Source organism: Limulus polyphemus, unplaced genomic scaffold (assembly GCF_000517525.1).
Source record: "Limulus polyphemus unplaced genomic scaffold, Limulus_polyphemus-2.1.2 Scaffold3844, whole genome shotgun sequence".
In the NCBI taxonomy this organism is placed as follows: domain Eukaryota; kingdom Metazoa; phylum Arthropoda; class Merostomata; order Xiphosura; family Limulidae; genus Limulus; species Limulus polyphemus.
This window is the reverse complement of record NW_013669454.1, coordinates 41,907-56,143: the sequence shown is the minus strand read 5'-3', so window position 1 is coordinate 56,143 and position 14,237 is coordinate 41,907. Positions and strand designations below refer to the sequence as shown.

The following is a 14,237-nucleotide window of genomic DNA, read 5'->3' as shown; positions in this document are numbered from 1 at the left end:
CCGTCTCTTGTAGTTATAAGGTATGTAGATATCATAAACTGAAGCTCTTGTTAGTGATATTCTGTATAAACCTCAGTCGTCTCTTGTAGTTATAAGGTATGTAGATACGATAAACTGGAGCTCCTGTTGGTGATATTCTATATAAACCTCAGTCGTCTCTTGTAGTTATAAGATATGTAGATATCATAAACTGGAGCTCTTGTTAGTGATATTCTGTATAAACCTCAGTCGTCTCTTGTAGCTATAAGGTATGTAGATACGATAAACTGGAGCTCTTGTTGGTGATATTCTATATAAACCTCAGTCGTCTCTTGTAGTTATAAGGTATGTAGATACGATAAATTGGAGCTCTTTTTGGTGATATTCTATATAAACCTCAGTAATATCGTCTCTTGTAGTTATAAGGTATGTAGATACGATAAACTGTAGCTCTTGTTGGTGATATTCTGTATAAACCTCAGCCGTCTCTTGTAGTTATAAGGTATGTAGATATGATAAACTGTTCTTCTATTAATCCTTGGTTACATAGTCAATACCTTACATACAGTTCAGACTTGTTTTTGACCTGCATGTTATTGTCCTAGATGGTAAAAGATTCAAGTCGTAACCAGAGTTATGCATCGCAGCACAGAACGTGTAGGTAAAAAAACAACACTCGAATACACAAGTAGATCTGGGTTAAGGATGAAAAAGATTTCTGTTCTGACCGCTACATTCACACAATTTTGAACGAGTTGAGGCGCCATCTCGGGCCCGTTTTGGCTTATATTTTTATATGCTACATACAATATATAAATAAATATATTGTATACATATACTTAGATTAACCGGAATTAAACAAGCGTTACCTCTAAAACCAAAAAAAAAACGGAAAATGCCCTAGTAATGTGCTGTTTCCGCGAATTTGAATAAAAAATACGCGATCGGCTGCTTGTACCTTCAAACTACTTGACATGAAGCACACTTCACAGTATAAGCTCAACAATATGACGATGTTTGTATGTTGCTAAGTGATGTGAGTTATGTTTTCACAATGTGTTGTTGAGTCACGTGATCTGTAGTAAAGTTAGAACGTCTGTCGAGTGTTCACTTCGGTGACTAATGGAGCACCTTCGTTTTTTAATTTGTCTTATTTAAACCATTAGTTCACAAAAGTTGTCTATACAAGTGTATGTGTCCGCGTATAACTGGCGAACCGCTGAACCGATTTACTTGGCATGAATACCCCAGAGTGGAATGACATGGGGTAGTTCTCGCGCGTTGAACGGGTACGTCAGCTAGTATATATTAAACTTTGAAATGAAGTCCGCAACGGATGAAAAAGACCTTTCTTCAAGTGATTTGGGTTTTTCGGAGTTCCTCGTGGCTAATAGTACTTAGTAAAATCGTTATTAATTGTGGGCGACATGTGAGACACGCTGCGGCGGAAACAAACTCACGCTCTTCTACGTATTAATTTGCCGTTAATCCCATAAACTAATCCCATAGTGTATAACTCTTACTTGTTACGTTCATATGTGAGAGCAGGTTGTATCTGACTAGCAATGTTATAATTATGTTCATATGTTAGTAGATTTTACTGTCGTCGTATTTGGACAATGGCAATTCACGAGTAAACCAGTAAAATGTTTGTTTCATCTTAATCTTACTTGTTACGTTGATATGCGAGGGCAGGTTGTATCTGACTAGCAATGTTATAATTATGTTCATATGTTAGTAGATTTTACTGTCGTCGTATTTGGACAATGGCAATTCACGAGTAAACCACTAAAATGTTTGTTTCATCTTAATCTTATTTGTTTCGAGTTACATTTGATAATTACTTCTAAGATGTGTTTGTAAAAAAGATAATTATTTTTAAGACCTACGAAACACATCACTGAAAAATTATTTCGTATGACAACAGACAATAAGAACCCCAGTAAATTCCTGTTGCAAAAGATGAAAAGCCCGGCATGGCCAGGTGGTTAGGGGGGGGGCTCGACTCGCAATCTGTAAATCGCGGTTTCGAATACCCGTCCCACCAAACATGCTCGCCCCTTTCAGCCTTGGGGACGTTATAAAGTGACGGTCAATCCCACTATTCGTTGGTAAAAGAGTAGCCCAAGAGTTGGCGGTGGGTGGTGATGACTAGCTGCCTTCCCTCTAGTCTTACACTGCTAAATTAGGGACGGCTAGCGCAGATAGCCCCCGTGTAGCCTTGCGCGAAATTCAAAAGAAACAAACAAATAATGAAAAATATTAAACAATTTAAAACTAAACATCCCTTCCATTTCATGATTTGACTTAAGAACATCAATGTCATATTCTATATAGAAATAAATCAAACTCATAAAAACGTCATTGTGTCACACACAAGTCTATCACATCCTGTATGGAAACAGACCAAACCCATAACAAGTGTATCACACCTTTTTTCATAGAAAGGAACCAAACCTATAATATATGTATCACATCCTATATAGAATCATCAGCGTATTACACCCTGTATAAAAACGAATTAAACACATCCTATATATAGAATTGAATCAAACTAGTATTAAGTAGAGATTAACTGAAGCATTATTTTGTTGTTTTAGTTTACAAAATGATATGGAAAAGTAGGATAAAACAGGCAGAGAATGGATGAAATCAAAGCATATTGTGGAAGTGACTTGATGTAAGTTGTATGTAAAATGGCTAATTATTGATAACTTTTCTTTTGGTAATGCAGCATTTTGTGATAGTGGGGGTTTACAAGCAGGTTCCACCCAAATTTGGTCCTTCTTCTCTCCAAAACTGATGCATAAAAGTCAGTATTAATGAAAATAGCTTTAATAATTTTTGGAAATCACTCGGGTGAAGAAGACTGAATTAAAACAAAGAAATTATGCCTATATTTATGACAAAAGTCACGTAAACCACACGTGTTCCTTGTAGTGACATTTATTTTTATTTTGTCACCTGGTGGTCAAGAGTAAGTTTCTAGACTTACAATGTGGCTTTGCGCTTAAAGCAAGAAACATCTTTATTTGTATGTCTTTGAGTTAAAACAGAGACTTGTAAAAATAGCATTTAAGATCTATATTTTATCTATAGTCAATACCCAAGAGGAGTTTTACAGAATCAGGACTCATCACAATGAGAGAGAAAAGATTCACTGTAACGCCCTTTATATATGCAGTGTAGTACTTTAAAATTATGATGTAAGCGCCAAAAGCTGGCAGGCCACTGGAAACCAATAGGCCTAAAAATTGTGATGAAAATGATTTAAATTACAGATTTTTTTTTACGTTCCTCTCAATTTGTCCGTTTCGGGTTCAGAATCAGAAATAGACAAATTAAGAAGCATGTGTTTGTATATATATGGGGAGGACAAACACTAGGCCTATTGGTTTCCAGTGCTTCTCTAGCATCATTTATGAAGTTAGCATTCAGTACTGAAGATAAAAGAAAAGGACTAGGTTTTATATAATAATAAGTTTCGTTTGATTTTATGGTAATATGATAGCAGGAAGATTTGTGTCCACTAGCAAACACTACAAAACAAACCCAAAACTGATTCCTAAAGCCAATTAATGGGAATGAATTGTTTTGGTAAAAAATCCCAATAATCGTGTAATTTGGACAAAATAATAACGTATACAAGTCGCCATTCTTTCCTTCTTCCCAAATCACAATTCTCTGATTACGAATGATATTTATTTTAGTAAACTGAGTTAGAAACAGATAACCAATTATGCATTTAGAACACTAGATGAATAAGAATATTGTGGAATATTGATTTTCATAAAACCCAGACGTCGATTTTCAGTTCTAATACATATTCTTATCAATGAAGGAGGTTAATATATTTCTTAGATGAAACCTATAACACTTCTGACATTTGAAAATTAAACCCCCTCCCGTTATTTTTTATGAAATTTAGTGTTTCTATTAAATATGCCCTCAAGTAGTGTGTCTACTTCTGTCACTTCTAAATTAATCTACGAAGACAAAAATCACAAACGGTTACAACACTGTATACAGGTAAGTCAAATCTTTAGACTGATCTAAGACACGGGTAATGTTAAAAGACAAACTCAAACAGCTACAGGGATGACCTTTACTAAGAAATAACAAAGTAGATATCTTGTCAATAGCGACGTGAATTTGTAGAGGCTCTTCAAGGTATTTTTTTTCCCTAAAACAATCTGGTGGGGAATATTCTCCTTTATCTCAGGTGTTACTGAGGCAAGGAAATTATTGATTGTTTGAGATGTCGGATTGCGTGCTCTGGGATCGCATATCAGCGGCGGTTACCATGGATACGTACGTGGATCAGGAGTTTTGCAATCTACAGAAATGAAAGTAATGTGTATGCATAATAAATAGATTATTCCAGTTTGTTTGTTTTTTCCTGCCTACCTATAGACAATAAAAGATGTATAATTAAACAACAAAATGCATTGTGATGATTGTGTGTTTTTGTTTCCTGAAAAAATGGTTAAGTTCGTGTTTCAGCTAGACGAAAGATGAAAATGCCAGACTTGAGAACAAAACCGGTAAGTGAGAGAAGATAGAAAATATATCTGACATAAAGAACATCGGAATAAACATTGTATCGCAAGTGCAATTATTCGCTGTATGAACTAATATGATAAAACTTGCGTTTGCTAGTAGACCTCAAACCCGTGTCTTTATAACACGACCTTTCCATGTCCAGTATCTCGTGCCAGAAATTATCATTAGATTTAGTGTGTGGTACCTTACAAATAGTTGTTTTGAAATTTTTCAATAACCTTGCATGCTAAAATGTAGGGCCTACACAGGGATGCATTTAGGGGGGTGGGGTGCAAAAGGGGCAATTTGCATCGGAAGAAAGAGGTTCTCTGCAGCTTGCCAGAAATCTCAATATTGCTAATCTCATGAGTGAATTTACTAGTATAAGAAAGCGAGAAAGGTAATTTCGAAATGGACTGGGTGAAACATGACTGCAACATTAGGGAACATTTTTAAGATTAAGATGATAACAAAACTATGACAAAAGTGATTACTGTATTTTCCCCAATAGAAACATTTTATAGTAAATTGATTTTTTTTACTTAGTCTCTCACAAAAAAAAATAAATAAATAAAGGTTTGATCATAGTTAGTGTTGAAATAAGGAGTCCTAATATGTAATTCCGCCCCAAGCCTCCAGGAATCTCTGAAAGGCCCAGAACCTACATCACCAATACACTGATCAAAGGTGTTTCCAGCACAAACTGATTCTAAAGATATTCGTAACTATGCCAACATCTCGTTAACTGGCTACAGATCAATAATTTTCATTTACGACAATACTTATTAAAAAAATATATTTCACAGTGTTGTAATACCGATTCTATTTGTTTATATCGTGGCACATTGGCCAAATTATGTTTTTTTTTTCTGTATATTTTTAAACGTGAAAGATTAATTATCTTTATTTATATTATTGATTTTTGTATAATTTAAAAATGTTGTTACGATTAATATAACCAAAAAAAAGGATTCTGATACTTTTTGACGGTTTTAAAGTATATACAAAATATTGTTGCCTGAAGTCTAACAGAGAAGTGTTTAAATCATTTTACGCTTTGTTGAATTTCTGGGGCAAAATATGAGTGTTTATAATACTGTGATAATCGGTAACAACAGAACACACGAAGGTCTGATTTTTCAGGCATAAAAGGGTAATTGTATTTCAAAGAGGGTAGTCAGTGAGGGTAACACGTGAGTGGGGGAATGTTATTCACTGGACTTTAAGTTATTGTGTATTAGAAAATTCGTTTTGATAAAAATTTGCACATCTCGGTGCATAACCTCAAAATATAAAGAGGTTAGTGGGATGATCGTTTATCCGTATGATATCGCGAATGCTAAACACTGAAACGGTTGTTTGTGCAGTGTTTTATTTTCGATATTGCACATTGATGAGTGTTCACTGTAAATAGGAGTTTCTATGTTTGGAAAAAATATTCCCTTCCAAAAGATTTCTCTAATTTACAAAAGTCAAGAAAGAAGTTGAGTAGGTATAACAAACTTTATAATGCTTTTTTTGTGTCGCAGCTATTAAGATACTGGGGGGAAGAGGGAAGCGAGTTCCAATTATTAGCGTACTGGACTGTGGATCTCAGAGTTCGTGGTTAGCGTTTCTTTGCCGTAAAATAAATAAATAAATCGTGCTCTGCACTTTAAGGCCATGAATATATTACAAGTGACAGTCAAGTCAATCTATTCGGGCTAATAAAGGTAGCCCAAAAGTTGCTGATGGGTATTATTGACTCGCTGTCTTCCCTCTATTCTGTCATTTCAAAATTCAGGATGGCTAGTACAAATAGCCCTCGTGTAGCTTTAAGGGAAATTCAACGAACAAGATATACATGCATAAGTACGATAAAACACCCTTGCACTCCTTACATCGTAGAAGTATTTACTGTAATCGAATTGTGCTGGTTTCATAACTTGTTATTCTTCAGTTTTCTTTAAATCTCCACAACATTCTGCCACTTTTAGAATTTTAAAAGGGAGAATGTCGTGAAGAATTATATCAACTCATAAGCCAGTATATATTCTTGTATGTGACAGCCCAGTGTACTTTGCCAATCAGGTTAATGTTCTATGCTAGTGGGTACCACCTACCTACCTGAGCACAAAACACCACACCCAGTTGAAAGGGCTCATGGATCATACAATTAATTTGACTGCAATGTTTTTGTTGAAATAAATAATTGATAGGGAAGTAGAACAATTTATGTTAGTTCACAGTCACTGTTCCTAATTACAACACATTCACTCCTTTTGAAAATAAATGTGCTTATGTATTTATACAAAGGTTGAGTACTTTATATTAAAATGATTTTGCTGCCTCACCATGATGTCTGCACCCCCCCCCCTTTCTGGTTGTGCTCTATCTGAAGACTGTGCACCTTCTTAATAGCTCTGCAGCTTAGCTTTTACTGTAAAAGGCTTTATCATAATGCTGCCATGTCCAAAGCACACACTTCTCCCTGCCTGTTTTTCATAATTCATCTAGAGTATGATGGTTTCTCAGCAGCCATTTCAACAATTGCACATAAATCTATATGTGGTGCATCTGGCAATTTGACTGGTGTGTTTTCATATAAAGTACCATAAATACCCATTTCATTCTTCAGCAGCTTGGGATTTGTGAAGTTTGAACAGATAGATCATGGAAGCAACTTGTGTCACTTTTCCAGATAGATATCCTTCTTGTTTATCTTGCGTGCTGTTGCCTCGACCAGGTCGATGGCTATCACCCCTAATCTTTGTGTTCATGGATTCTTATCTGTTAGAAGATTTCTCACTTTGCTTACTACTGGAGTATGACTTTTTTGCAGTTCTCCTTCTGATTGTTCCTGGTGTCCCAAGTTGATCCATAATCCTTTGTTTCACAATGCCATTAAGTACAAGGAACAGTCCTGTCTCAGAAATTCCAAATCTCTGATTTTAATCCATCTTTTATGATCTGACTGTCAGAATATTTTGCATCAGACAAGGCTGTCACATACAATTTCCAAAAATAATGTTTTTGATGACTTCACACTACCTACATAAAACCGAACAATATAAAATGATAATTCTCATACATTCTGTTTTACCATGATTTTATATAGATTGTGGCTGTCATGTGTCTTGGTTACTTGTATATTTAAGATCATTTTAATATAGTGTATTCAACCTTCTGTAGAACAGTTGTCTATCATTACTCTTATGTTCAAATAAACAAGATATTTAGTCTTTCTGTGCAGATGTGTCATTCAATATACTGCTGGGCCAGGTGTGGCTTCATACTTAATGTGCCAGTCTGTTAATCAAAGTGTCCATTGTTTGTGTCCCTTTGCAAAAAAAAATGCTTTTTGCACATTGGAACAATGAGTGCATTATCAGAGTGACAGTCAAATCCTACTATTCGATTAGAGTAGCCCAAGAGTTGGCAATGGATGTGTTAACTAGCTGCTTTCTGGATACTAAGGTAGCAATGAGACTAAGAATGCTATAACAGGATCTTTATTCTCTCAACGTTCGCCAACAAGTCTTCTTCAGAAGAGTGTGACACTGTAGTGTAGTTGAAACTTTGCATTTGTTTGTTAATATGAATAATACTCATCAGCTGCTTTATCTTCCATCTAGTCTATAAGTTCAAAATTAGGAACAGTTAGCATGGATAGCCATTGTGTAACTTTATGCAACTATCCAAAACAAAAAAGCAGTGTAATGTGTATATGAAACTCAGAAGCATTACCTAGTGTTTCATGTGACATTCTCGTTGACTTGACTGAAATGTCAACCTTGACTAACTCTAGGGATGCATGGTGTTTCGATTTTTTTTATTTATAACTATCTGGGTTAAAGCTGTCAGGTTGCTTGGAAGGCTGCCAAGAAATATGCACTTTGGTTTTTATTGTCTAGTTAAATTGATAAATATATCAGTCAAGCTTTTGTATGCATAAAGATAATAACTTAATTATTTTAGTTATGGTATGTATGGTATATGAATTCAAGAACAGTATAGAACCTTAAGGCCAAGTAAAAACATAAAATTACTCGATATGATGCAACACATGGATCCCATTTGCAGTGGATGGCATAAAAACAAGTTGGTAATTTGTGGACTAACAGAATATTTTATAATATATCCTTATGGCCTTCAATGAAACATAGGGTTAAGGAGGTTTGGATCATGATGGTCATTCTACACATTCGGTGAAACATAGGGGTAAGGAGAGTAGAATGACCATCATGATCCAAATCTCCTTACCCCTATGTTTCATCGAATGTGTAGAATGACCATCATGATCCAAACCTCCTTACCCCTATGTTTCATCAAATGTGTAGAATGACCATCATGATCCAAAAAAAGTCAGAGTGTGTGTCCGTTTAAAAATAGCAAACTGCTGGACCAAATGTTAACAAACCTAACATGTTCCATTAAGACTCCCTGGGGAGTGGTAGAGGGAGTTGGCATTTGGATGTGATCCCCTACGTCACCTCCAGGGGGTGGATGCCAGTATCTTCCCTGTGCATTTTGTATACTTATAACTAGACTAATTGTCACCAAATTTGGCTTGTTCCTTTAAGGCCCCCTGGGGAGTGACACAGGGGTTGAGGTTTGAATGTGCATTTTGTGTAGTTCTAACTGATGAACCAAACATTGTTTATACCATTTTATTAGAACAGTCTTTAAAACTTAATGAGACTAAAACACAATTACGATTTTTTCTTGTTGTAGGAGATATGCCTTGATTCCAAAAGGCCTAAAAACAAACATGATTAAATTACCATAAATCTTTAAAAATAACACCAGAGTTATCAACAGATTGAGAAAGTTTTATGTTGTTTAAGAAATTATCTCATAAGCTACATGTTTAAAAAGTAGAATAAACAAAGGAAATTTGCAACATTTGAAAACATTTATAAAGTGGACTTCAAAAATTGGGTTAAAGAGAAAAGTGTTTTCAGTAACTTGGAGAAAAAAAAGAGGAATGAAACAAAAATTCTTAAACATAAACTTGCAACAGTTGTTAACAAATACTCATAAAGTCAAATCAATGTAATTAATATGAGGGACGTAAAATTTTCAAAGGAAGGAATAGAAACATAGAAGATAGCATTAACTTGGATGATGCAACCAAATCATTACTCAATTCCAAGTAGATTAGGTGGAGATACGATTGCCTTAAGGCACAAGCACTGAAGAAGATGTGGATTTTGTTTTGACAATGCTAAGAGAATTTTGAATATTTCAACTGATTAGTTAGAAAAGGCTCTGGGGTTTGTATTAGGTAATTGTCATGCAAGATTTAACAGGGAATTTTATGAATAAATTAAAGGAATAGCTATAGTGAATAAAGTAGTAGTAGACCTGGCTGTAATATTTATGTAAATACTTGAACTAAAAGCAATTGATTCTTGGTAAATAGGAGAAGATATATTAAACCCATCAATCTGGTATAGATCCATAGATGATATATTTGGAGTGTGGAACACTACTGTAGAGTTACTTATTAATTTTCATGATTTCTTGAATACAGTCTATCCATTCATAAAACTTATACTTATTTAAGCTATACCATGTTTAGATACCATTATTCATGTTAAGGATGGGGAAATCGTTACTGGTATTTTTAGCAAGTCATCTACTGAAGTCCTTTGTTTGCATTACCCTGCACAAAAGAGGTTGTAGTTATTGGTTACCTCCACAGGATTGATAAAGTTTGTAATAAAGAACAAGTATGAAGTATGGATGCGGGCTATGGAAAACTTGATGGCTTTTAAGAAATATTTCTTACCAACAGAAATACATACAAAACATAATAATGGATTTTGAGGCAAAAACAAAATATACAAATTCCCTTGAACTGTGAAAATAAGGCAAGCAGATTTAAAGCTCAGATTACTTGAGTGATACTGCATATAAGTGATAATATCAGCACAAAACAGAGAGACTAATTAGAACATTAGACTTATCTATTAAAATAGTGCAAAGACTAAGCCTCTCATAAGTTCAGCATATAAAAAAACAAACACAATGTTTAAAAATAAGTATATAGCCACTAAATATGGACTACAGTGTTGCTGCAATTGTACAAATGTTGTTTATGAAGTTAAATTATGGCTCTCTTACATGTATAGGAAAAGCATGCCTGCCCACACATGACAGAATATCTCAACACGTTACATAACATCAGGTCCTAACAATCCTATTGCTGAGCATTATAGTAAAGAATACGGAATACCACAAGAAATCTTATTGGATGTCAAGATCTTATCTAAAAGTAATAGTTTTCTTTATCGAAAGGTTAAAGAATCCAGAAAAATAAACCTAAAATGAACAAACATAAAGGTTGGTCTGTAATGTAGAAATGTTGACTGTATTCATAGTATTTTCATATATTTGAATTTTGATGGAATCGCTGTTGCCGTTTGTTATCAAGCACATAGAGCTATCTGTGCTCTGCCCATCATGAGCATCGAAACACGGTTTCTAGCTATATAAATCCACAGATATGCTGCTGTGCCACTGGGGGGCTTGTTGGAGTCTTTATACACACACACACATTCACAATGATTGATATATATTTGCTTGGCATTGTAATATGTATAGTAGAATACAAGTATTTGTAAACATATTTACAGATACAAGTATGAATATATATTTTATATATGTAGTATATCCTCTAGTAACACCTATGATTTACATATACTGTTTATTTACTATTGTTGGTATGGTTTGTTTCGACAATTTAAATTCAAGTATGTCTGATATTATTTTAACATGATCTGAACCTTTTAGACAAATGTCAATGTTTAACTGATGGTGTCCTAACTTAATTTTAACTAGATAAGCAAACTTGTGGGTTATCGATTGTTCCTGATGAAGTTTAATTAGTGAAATAGGAAACCAAACATGTTTCACTAGACTGTTGATTGTGAAGAAGTATTTAACACAGTGAAGAAAAAACGAACTATTATTCCTTGTATTAGCATACCCAACTCTTAAATATTTTCTCAAAACAGATACGTCCCCCAATGGGACAGTGGTAAGTTTCCAGGTTCACAATGATAAAATCAGGGGTTCAATTCCCCAAGGTGGACACAGCAGATAGCCTGATGTGGCCTTGCTATAAGAAAACACACACAAAACAGATGCCTGTGAATTTGCAGTGGGAGCAGTGTCATCAGAAGTACAACATGAGGTTGCCCAATATAGCAAGACAATGAATGTTTCAGAAAGGAGGTATCGTACAGAAAGAACTACTGAGAGTCATTTCTATGGCTAACAGTTTACACTCCAGTTATATATATTGCTGCACTGAAGTGGCTTTGTATTTCTGCAGTTCAGAAAACTGGGTAGCAAAGTAATGGCTACAGAAACTTTAGCAATACAACTTCAACACTGTGCATCAACCTGAATGAAATATTACTGAATAATGTAAGCACTGTGAAAAGAGGGATGTACAAGATAATAAAGAAAACCAACTTAAAGTGTAGCACAGCAGAATCCAAGATAGAATGTCCACAGATGGTGATAAACTAACATGATCCTACACTCAAATGAAAGAAAGATGTTTAGGCAAAAAACAAAAGAGAGTATTAAGCTATTTAATTAATGGATCAGGAATGGTGCCAAATGACCACTGTGGCTAACAGTTGTTCCATACAAAGATGTATTGGGCACAGTGGGATTTGTTGTGCTTATAAAAAGGGTTTACCATATGTCAAAAATGGGAAGATACCAACAGACATAAATCAGAAGTACAGTTGACACTTTCCAAATTGCAGGCACTTTGTCAGCTACACACTCTTGAAATAGCTGGATTCTTAGGTGTTAAGAAGACACTGGAGAGGATAAGAGAATACTTCTACTAGTTTGGGTGCCAGGTGCCCAGTTCCAATAATAGAAGGGGGTTGGGAGGCACTACACCGGGGCCCGAGTTCTTCTTTTCTTCCAATCCCACTTAATTCTATTTATACCAGTAAAATGAAAATAGTAAATACAAAGGGGACCCGGTGAGGTTGTTTGCCCCAGAGCCCACTCTGGCTCTGTACACCCCTGCAGATGCCAGAAGTTTGGTATAAATTGTGTGAATTATGCTACAAGTGAAAATGACCATGAAAGAACATGGGTTAGAGAACCACTTAAGAGTGAATTGCTGTCAGTATGCTAGGTTCTCTACCATAGAGGAACCATGAGAATAAGAACGTCTTTGTAGAGATGGACTATTTTCACTAACTGGCCAGAATAAAACCACCAAAAGGAGCTGGCCACTGGACAGTGTTGGGGCAGTAAATAAGTAAAGAAAAGTTTTGTTATTCAAACCTTTGTCCATATTATCTTTTTGTACAACTTGTAGATGTTACGTTTTTTAATGTTGAATATCTTTTATTGTACCATTTTTATATGTTATCTGTTGAATAATAAGTCTGTGTTTATTTGCAGATGGTATTTTGGAAAGATAAAGAGGATAGAAGCAGAAAAGAAACTACTTCTTCCTGAAAATCAACACGGTGCATTCCTCATTAGAGATAGTGAAAGCCGCAGGAATGATTTTTCTCTTTCAGGTATATCTAAATGAATTATAGATAGGCCTAACTGAATTATACTTGTCATAGATGGGCCTTTTCCACCACACTATATCTGCCATATCCACTGCCGACAACAAGTTTCGCTCAATACAGAGCTCATCAAGCCAGCTGGGAGTCAGCAAACATGGTAGTGGTCAGAATACTATATATATATAAGCCAGTTGTTAGGTTGTGAATGAATATTTTAAGGGGGTGAAGGGGACAAGTATAATTAATTATACTTGTTCCCTTCACTCTTTATACATCTCCAATACTAGTGCATATGATTTGTTTATTTTTAAGCTAAATTAGAATGATCATATAATTTTTCTACTCAGAAAATATTAGTATGACAATACCTAACAGCCCTCTGACCTGTATAAGAGGTTCACTTTCCATCCCACAACCCCCCTTAGTGTAAACTGAAATGCAATTTGCCTCTCCCCCACCTCACAGTACATATCATATCTTTGAAAGTATTATTGTGTTGAAATCAGGTTGGCTCAAGTGAAACTACTGCTGATACTGGTTTTGTTTTTTTTCTAGGATGGGGAATTATTTTTTTATATAGTAACATTTAAACAGAATTAAAGTACATTGAACTAGATATAGGTAGATGAAATTTATATTTTTCATACATTTATTGGTTTTGCTTGAAGAACAATTGAGATGTAGCCATCTCATTTGGTTTAAAGAATTTTCTAATACTTTTTTTGACATTGCATTTTTATTATTAGTGAGGGATGGAGACACTGTGAAACACTACCGTATCAGGCAGTTGGATGAAGGTGGCTTTTTTATTGCTCGCAGAACCACATTCCGTACCCTGCAGGAACTTGTGGAACACTATATCAGTGATGCTGATGGTCTGTGTGTGAACCTGAGGCAACCTTGTATACAGGTAATTGTCATGTTAATAAATATAATCAAGTAGAGAAATGTTTCACTTGCATGAGATAGTTGGCAGTACCTTATATACAAGTAACTGTCATGTTAATAAATATATTAAAGTATAGAAATGTTTCACTTGCATGAGATAGTTGGCAGTACCTTATATACAAGCAACTGTCATGTTAATAAATATAATCAAGTAGAGAAATGTTTCACTTACATGAGATAGTTGGCAGTACCTTATATACAGGTAACTGTCATGTTAATAAATATATT

General features: G+C 34.9%; 1 protein-coding gene across 1 annotated transcript in view; it reads left to right on the top strand.

The window, feature by feature from the left end:
* LOC106470143 (tyrosine-protein kinase Src42A-like) overlaps nt 1–14,237 on the top strand; it is a 36,425-nt gene that overhangs the window by 7,980 nt on the left and 14,208 nt on the right. Inside the window, exons 2-3 of the mRNA XM_013930673.2 lie at nt 12,946–13,067; nt 13,808–13,971. Of these exons, the coding sequence (XP_013786127.1) occupies nt 12,946–13,067; nt 13,808–13,971 (286 nt within the window). The remainder of the gene's footprint in view (nt 1–12,945; nt 13,068–13,807; nt 13,972–14,237) is intronic.